General features: G+C 49.0%; 1 protein-coding gene across 2 annotated transcripts in view; it reads left to right on the top strand.

Annotated features, from left to right (window-relative positions):
* Positions 1–6,275, top strand: part of mtm1 (myotubularin 1) — a 29,576-nt gene extending 23,301 nt beyond the window's left edge. Inside the window, exons 14-16 of one of the 2 annotated variants that reach the window (XM_080518953.1) lie at positions 2,079–2,192; positions 2,282–2,458; positions 5,060–6,275. In XM_080518953.1, coding sequence (XP_080375079.1) covers positions 2,079–2,192; positions 2,282–2,458; positions 5,060–5,209 — 441 coding nt within the window. In that variant the 3' untranslated portion in view covers positions 5,210–6,275. The remainder of the gene's footprint in view (positions 1–2,078; positions 2,193–2,281; positions 2,459–5,059) is intronic. The other variant, XM_080518952.1, reaches the window with a different exon arrangement.
* Positions 6,276–8,599: the final 2,324 nt, after the last annotated feature.

Here is an 8,599-nt window from a genome sequence, read left to right on the forward strand (position 1 = left end):
CCCTCCCTACTGCCCTCACTACTGCCCTCACTGCTGCCCTCACTACTGCCCTCACTACTGCCCTCACTACTGCCCTCCCTACTGCCCTCCCTACTGCCCCCACTACTGCCTCCTGCTGCCCTCACTACTGCCCTCACTACTGCCCTCACTACTGCCCTCACTACTGCCCTCACTACTGCCCTCACTACTGCCCTCACTACTGCCCTCACTACTGCCTCCTGCTGCCCTCACTACTGCCCTCACTACTGCCCTCACTACTGCCCTCACTACTGCCTCCTGCTGCCCTCACTACTGCCCTCACTACTGCCCCCTGCTGCCCTCACTACTGCCCCCTGCTACCCTCACTACTGCCCTCACTACTGCCCTCACTACTGCCCTCACTACTGCCCTCACTGCTGCCCTCACTACTGCCCTCACTGCTGCCCTCCCTACTGCCCTCACTACTGCCCTCCCTACTGCCCTCCCTACTGCCCTCACTACTGCCCCCTACTGCCCTCCCTACTGCCCCCTGCTGCCCTCACTACTGCCCTCCCTACTGCCCTCACTACTGCCCTCACTACTGCCCTCCCTACTGCCCTCACTACTGCCCTCCCTACTGCCCTCCCTACTGCCCTCACTACTGCCCCCTACTGCCCTCCCTACTGCCCTCCCTACTGCCCTCACTACTGCCCTCCCTACTGCCCTCCCTACTGCCCTCCCTACTGCCCTCACTACTGCCCCCTACTGCCCTCCCTACTGCCCCCTGCTGCCCTCACTACTGCCCTCACTACTGCCCCCTACTGCCCTCACTACTGCCCTCCCTACTGCCCTCACTACTGCCCTTCCTACTGCCCTCCCTACTGCCCTCACTACTGCCCTTCCTACTGCCCTTCCTACTGCCCTCCCTACTGCCCTCACTACTGCCCTCCCTACTGCCCTCACTACTGCCCTCCCTACTGCCCTCCCTACTGCCCTCACTACTGCCCCCACTACTGCCCTCCCTACTGCCCTCCCTACTGCCCTCACTACTGCCCCCACTACTGCCCCCACTACTGCCCTCCCTACTGCCCTCACTACTGCCCTCACTACTGCCCCTCACTACTGCCCTCCCTACTGCCCTCACTACTGCCCTCCCTACTGCCCTCACTACTGCCCTCCCTACTGCCCTCCCTACTGCCCTCACTACTGCCCCCACTACTGCCCTCCCTACTGCCCTCCCTACTGCCCTCACTACTGCCCCTCACTACTGCCCCTCACTACTGCCCTCACTGCTGCCCTCACTACTGCCCTCCCTACTGCCCTCACTACTGCCCCCTGCTGCCCTCACTACTGCCCTCACTACTGCCCTCCCTACTGCCCTCACTACTGCCCTCCCTACTGCCCTCACTACTGCCCTCCCTACTGCCCTCCCTACTGCCCTCACTACTGCCCTCACTACTGCCCTTCCTACTGCCCTCCCTACTGCCCTCACTACTGCCCTCACTACTGCCCTCCCTACTGCCCCCACTACTGCCCTCCCTACTGCCCTCCCTACTGCCCTCCCTACTGCCCTCCCTACTGCCCCCACTACTGCCCTCCCTACTGCCCTCACTACTGCCCTCACTACTGCCCCTCACTACTGCCCTCCCTACTGCCCTCCCTACTGCCCTCACTACTGCCCTCACTACTGCCCCTCACTACTGCCCTCCCTACTGCCCTCCCTACTGCCCTCCCTACTGCCCTCCCTACTGCCCCCTACTGCCCTCCCTACTGCCCTCCCTACTGCCCTCCCTACTGCCCTCCCTACTGCCCTCACTACTGCCCTCACTACTGCCCTTCCTACTGCCCTCCCTACTGCCCTCACTACTGCCCTCACTACTGCCCTTCCTACTGCCCTTCCTACTGCCCTCACTACTGCCCTCACTACTGCCCTTCCTACTGCCCTCCCTACTGCCCTCACTACTGCCCTCACTACTGCCCTTCCTACTGCCCTTCCTATTGCCCTCCCTACTGCCCTCACTACTGCCCTCACTACTGCCCTTCCTACTGCCCTTCCTACTGCCCTCACTACTGCCCCCTACTGCCCTTCATGCTGAGCGTTGACTGTCTATACCTCTCAGTTCCCCACAGCCTTTGAGTTCAACGACCAGTTGTTGCTCACCGTCCTGGATCACCTGTACAGCTGCCGCTTCGGAACCTTCCTGTTCAACAGCGAGAGCGCCCGGGAGCAGCAGGTGAGTGGCACCTGCCCCCCCCCCCCCCCCCCCCCCGCCCTCCCAGAGGTCAAAGGTCAGGCCCTAACGCCGGCCCCTGTGTGCCGCAGGAGGTCAGGTCCAAGACGGTGTCGCTGTGGTCTCTGGTCAACAGCCAGACGGAGGTCTACCTGAACCCCTTCTACACCCCGGAGTCCGGCCGGGTGCTCTACCCCGTGGCCAGCATGCGCCACCTGGAGCTGTGGGTGACTTACTACATCCGCTGGAACCCTCGCGTGGGACACCAGGTACCCCTCCCCCGCTCGCTCGCTCCGGTTCCACCATCCTCACCGGGATGGCTTCAGGTCCCCTTGGGTGGGACCAAGACCTGACGGTTCCTCTTAACGGTTTAACAAATTCCTCTTAATAGTTCCTCTCGCGATTCTAACGGTTCCTCGAACGATTCTTCTAGTGGTTCCTCTAATTCAGTGTTTTTCAACCACTGTGCCATGGCACACTGGTGTTTCCACGAGATCTAGTCAGGTGTGCCGTGGGAAAGTATCCAATTTCACATTTTTTTCTAACAATCATTTGTTCTCACAGTCGTTGTCAGCTGTGAGAGCAGTGTGTTGCAGAGTAATCATGTATAAATACTCTTCACCACTAGATGGCAGCACAGAACTTTGCCGTTGAAATGGAAACTTAACAGACGTCAGTGTGGTTCATCTCCACCTCCTGCTACCATCTTGTATCAAAGTACTGTGTCAGTGACAGTGATGGAGAAGTTTTTGAAAAGGAAGAATGTGAACCAGGATCTCAGCTCTTCATCCATCAGGTCCAGGTTTCACACTGAGGGAGTCACTATTAAAAAAAGAAATTGGGAAATACTTTTTTTTCTGTATTTATTTGATTCCTGTTGATAAAACTTTGATGACAATGGCTTTATATTGTTAATAGAGGCTACAGAGTTTCACATTTTAATATTTTCAGGTGGTGGTGGTGTGCCTCCAGATTTTTCCAAACAAAAAAGTGTGCTTTGGCTCAAAAAGGTTGAAAAACACTGTCCTAATGGTTCCTCGAACGATTCTTCTAATGGTTCCTCGAACGATTCTTCTAATGGTTCCTCGAACGATTCTTCTAGTGGTTCCTCGAACGATTCTTCTAATGGTTCCTCGAACGATTCTTCTAATGGTTCCTCGAACGATTCTTCTAGTGGTTCCTCGAACGATTCTTCTAATGGTTCCTCGAACGATTCTTCTAGTGGTTCCTCGAACGATTCTTCTAGTGGTTCCTCGAACGATTCTTCTAATGGTTCCTTGAACGATTCTTCTAATGGTTCCTCGAACGATTCTTCTAGTGGTTCCTCGAACGATTCTTCTAATGGTTCCGCCCCCAGCTCTCCAAGACACGCTTGTCAAAGAGAGTCAATATGGTTCTTCTGACTAAATAACGGCTAAATAAAAAATTCTAACGATTCCTCTAATGCACACGTGTTGAACTCCGGTCCTCGAGGGCCGCAGCCCTGCAGGATTTGGTTGTGTCCCTGCTTCCACACTGCTGATGGCAATGAGCAGCTCGTTCTCTGGCTTTGTGCGGAACTTGGTGATGAAGCGTCAGGACATTCAGTGGACGGAGACGTGGAAAACGTGCAGAGCTTCGGCCCTCCGGGATCTGAGTTTGACACCCTGCTCTAATGTTCCTCTAACGATTTCTCGAAGGATTGGCTGCACTTTAGTCAATTGCGTAATAAATGCAAGTACTACCTCGCTGAGACTACAGAAAACATTAACAACTCAAGGACGTTTTGGGAAGACAATGAAGTCTTAATCTCGGAAGCCAAATGTCTGTCGGGTTAGAGTGAGGCATTAGGATGAGTCTCTTGTATAATGAAGGACTCACCAACTGTTCCTGATAGATCTGTGATGCTTAACTGCCTTAATGACTTCACTGCTTCAGGGTGAAGCTCGTCTCGTCCTTACACTCCATAAAGTAACGTTCCATAACGTAACGTTAAGGAACATTACGTTATGTTACGGAACTTTCCATTATGTAAAGTTGCATGATGGAACATTACATTATGGAACATTACGTTATGGAATGTTACATTATGGAATGTTACGTTATGGAACGCTACGTTATGGAACGTTGCGTTATGGAACGTTACATTATGGAATGCTACATTATGGAATGTTACATTATGGAATGTTACGTTATGGAACGTAACGTTAAGGAACATTACGGAACTTTACATTATGGAAAGTTGCGTAATGGAACATTACATTATGGAACATTACGATATGGAACGTTATCTTATGGAATGTTACATCATGGAACATTACGTTACATTATGGAACGTTACGTTATGGAATGTTATGTTATGGAATGTTATGTTATGGAATGTTACGTTATGGAATGTTATCTTATGGAATGTTACATCATGGAACATTACGTTACATTATGGAACGTTACATTATGGAATGTTATGTTATGTTATGGAATGTTACGCTATGGAATGTTACGTTATGGAATGCTATGTTATGGAATGTTACGTTATGGAATGTTATGTTATGGAACATTACGTTATGGAACGTTATCTTATGGAATGTTACATTATGGAATGTTATGTTATGTTATGGAACGTTACATTACGTTATGGAACGTTCTGTTATGCAACGTTACATTATGGAATGTTACGTTATGGAATGTTACATTATGGAACGTTACATTATGGAACGTTCTGTTATGCAACGTTACATTATGGAATGTTACATTATGGAATGTTTTACAGAACTTTCCGTTATGGATCTGATGTTTTGAAGAAACATTGTAAACATTTTGTGTGTGTGTGTGTGCGCGCGTGCGTGTGCGTGTGTGTGTGCGTGTGCGCGTGTGCGTGTGTGTGTGTGCAGCAGCAGAGTCCGGTGGAACAGCGCTACAAGGAGCTTCTTGCTCTCAGAGACGAGTACCTGAAGAAACTGGAGCAGCTGCAACTCTCCGACACCTCCAACTCCACCTCCTCGCCATCGCAGCAGTTCACACACCTACACACTCCTTTCTGAGGGCTATACACACACACACACACACACACACACACACACGCACACACACACGCACACACACGCACACAGGGAATGGATGAGTGTAGGTCTAAGAAGTGTCTCAGATAATCAGTGTAACGTTAACGTGGTGTTTATGCAATATGTCACCGTACGGCCTTGTTCCACTCTTTTCTACACTCTGGTGTCCAGCCACGCCTTAACACACACACACACACACACACACACACACACACACACGGTGCTGACGCTCTGCAGCACACACTCACTTCAGGAGAGACGGTGTGTATGCACACACAGCTCGCTTCATTTTAGGTGGATGAATCCACTTTGCCCCACAAAGGTGGCGCAGTGCCTCCAGCACAGCAAGGGTTAATCCCACTTCCTGTCCCTTTAATGACGCGGTAACAACCAATAACAGATCAATAATCCAGTCATTTACTGAAACAGCATGACGTCTTATCAATAAATGAACCCGATCACGGCCACTACTGCATTAATACGATCGATCCTTCACAGTATTGGAGACTCTGACGTTATTGGTTGTTACAAAACGTCACTGGTTCTAGAGTCTCTCTAATTCTGGAGCTTCGGCTGCCAGTCGACTTCCTCCTCCTCCTCCTCCTCCTCCTCCTCCTCCTCTTCTTCCTCTTCCTCCTTATACTCCTCTTTCTCCTCTTCCTCACAGGAAGTCACTCACCTATTTTTCTAGATTTAACCAGGTGTTTGAGGTTTGATGTGGAATGTGTTTCTCAGAATGTTTGTCACTTGGTTAGGCTCCGCCCACCTCAGCAGTATTGACCAGCTCCTCCGCAATATCAATATACTCCAATCCAGAGGTCTGCAACCACATGGTGCTCTGCTAGAATGACTCTATATTGATTCTGTTTTGACTCTATGGCTTCTTTACTGACTCTATTGCTTCTTTACTGACTCTATGGCTTCTGTACTGACTCTATTGCTTCTTTACTGACTCTATTGCTTCTTTACTGACTCTATTGCTTCTTCACTGACTCTATTGCTTCTTCACTGACTCTATTGCTTCTTTACTGACTCTATTGCTTCTTTACTGACTCTATGGCTTCTGTACTGACTCTATTGCTTCTTTACTGACTCTATTGCTTCTTTACTGACTCTATTGCTTCTTTACTGACTCTATGGCTTCTTTACTGACTCTATTGCTTCTTTACTGACTCTATTGCTTCTTTACTGACTCTATGGCTTCTGTACTGACTCTATTGCTTCTTTACTGACTCTATTGCTTCTTCACTGACTCTATTGCTTCTTTACTGACTCTATTGCTTCTTTACTGACTCTATTGCTTCTTTACTGACTCTATTGCTTCTTTACTGACTCTATGGCTTCTTTACTGACTCTATGGCTTCTTTACTGACTATTGCTTCTTTACTGACTCTATTGCTTCTTTACTGACTCTATGGCTTCTTTACTGACTCTATGGCTTCTTTACTGACTCTATGGCTTCTTTACTGACTCTATGGCTTCTTTACTGACTCTATGGCTTCTTTACTGACTCTATTGCTTCTTTACTGACTCTATTGCTTCTTCACTGACTCTATTGCTTCTTTACTGACTCTATTGCTTCTTTACTGACTCTATTGCTTCTTTATTGACTATTGGTTCTTTACTGACTCTATTGGTTCTTTACTGACTATTGGTTCTTTACTGACTCTATTGGTTCTTCACTGACTATTACTTCTTTACTGACTCTATTGCTTCTTTACTGACTATTGGTTCTTTACTGACTCTATGGCTTCTTTACTGACTATTGGTTCTTTACTGACTCTATTGGTTCTTTACTGACTCTATTGGTTCTTTAATGACTATTGGTTCTTTACTGACTCTATTGGTTCTGTTTTCACTTAATTCACTCTGTAGAGACCGTTACTTGGTACCGTCAGCCAGAAGACAATCGGATGTGTTGACTTTTAGATGTCCTTCCTACTGCTCTCTCTCCTCTAAGGCGCCTCCTGCTCTCTCTTCTATAGCGCCTCCTGCTCTCTCTCCTCTAATGAGCCTCCTGCTCTCTCTCTTCCAAGGAGCCTCCTGCTCTCTCTCTCTCTCTCTCTCTCTCTCTAATGAGCCTCCTGCTCTCTCTCTCTCTCTCTAATGAGCCTCCTGCTCTCTCTCTCCTCCATGGAGTCTCCTGCTCTCTCTCTTCCAAGGAGCCTCCTGCTCTCTCTCGCTCCTCTAAGGAGCCTCTTGCTCTCTCTCTCTCTCTCTCTCTCTCTCTCTCTCTCTCTCTCTCTCTCTCTCTCTCTCTCTCTCTCTCTCTCTCTCTCTCTAATGAGCCTCCTGCTCTCTCTCTCTCCTCCAAGAAGCCTCCTGCTCTCTCTCCTCCAAGGAGTCTCCTGCTCTCTCTCCTCTAAGGAGCCTCCTGCTCTCTCTCTTCCAAGAAGCCTCTTGCTCTCTCTACTCTAACAAGCCTCCTGCTCTCTCACCTCTAATGAGCCTCCTGCTCTCTCTCCTCCAAGGAGTCTCCTGCTCTCTCCTCTAACAAGCCTCCTGGTTTGCTCCTCTTGGGGGCGCCAGAGAGCTGCAGTGAGGCCACAGCCTGCCTCAAGCTGCTTTCATCCGAACACTGCAGACAGGGTCACCGGGGTCACCAGGGTCACCGGGGTCACCTGGTTTCAGTGGGTTTCCTTTGGTACATTTCAAACTTGGTGTGTCTGCAGGGACATTACAGGGACATTACAGGGACATTGCAGGGACATCACAGGAACATGAGTGTGTTGCAGGTCTTTGGCTTTTTAGGGAATAAAAAATCTATTTTTTTTATTTTGTAATATGATGTAATTACCTCAATGGAAACCTATTTTACTGTCTAAAGGTCTATTGTTGTACAATACAGGTATTTTATGGAGTAATTTTATAAAAAGTTTCCTCTTGGTTCCATTGCGTCTCCAAACTATTTAGCTTCATAGTTTCTCTCCTTTCTGTCAATCGTCTTCGGTCCTCCAGCTGGTGGAAGAATCGTTCCTGTAAATATTACTGATTAAATTAATTTAAGGATTTCTGACTCCTGTCTCTGTGCCGGCCGGTTTTCCTGTAACGTCCAGTCTAGATGACCAGGTCCTGTAACGTCCAGTCAGTCTTGACAGGACCACCACACACACACACACACACACACACACACCCTCCTCCAGGGGGTCTACATTTTCCTGATCAGCAGGTGGTTCATTGGGAAGGTGGTTCACCTTCCCTCACACACCCTGAACGTCGTGCCCCCCCCCCCCCCCCCAGTTATTCTAGTTATGTAGGTCTTTGCTAGAGTCAGGTCTTCAGTTCTAGAGTTATATCGTCTGCTAGAGGCATGTTCTTCAGTTTTTCTAGTTATATAGGTCTATATTAGAATCAGGAGTTATTCTAGAGTTT

The sequence above is a fragment of the Blennius ocellaris genome (genome assembly GCF_963422515.1).
Source record: "Blennius ocellaris genome assembly, chromosome: 23".
NCBI classification, from domain to species: Eukaryota; Metazoa; Chordata; class Actinopteri; order Blenniiformes; family Blenniidae; genus Blennius; species Blennius ocellaris.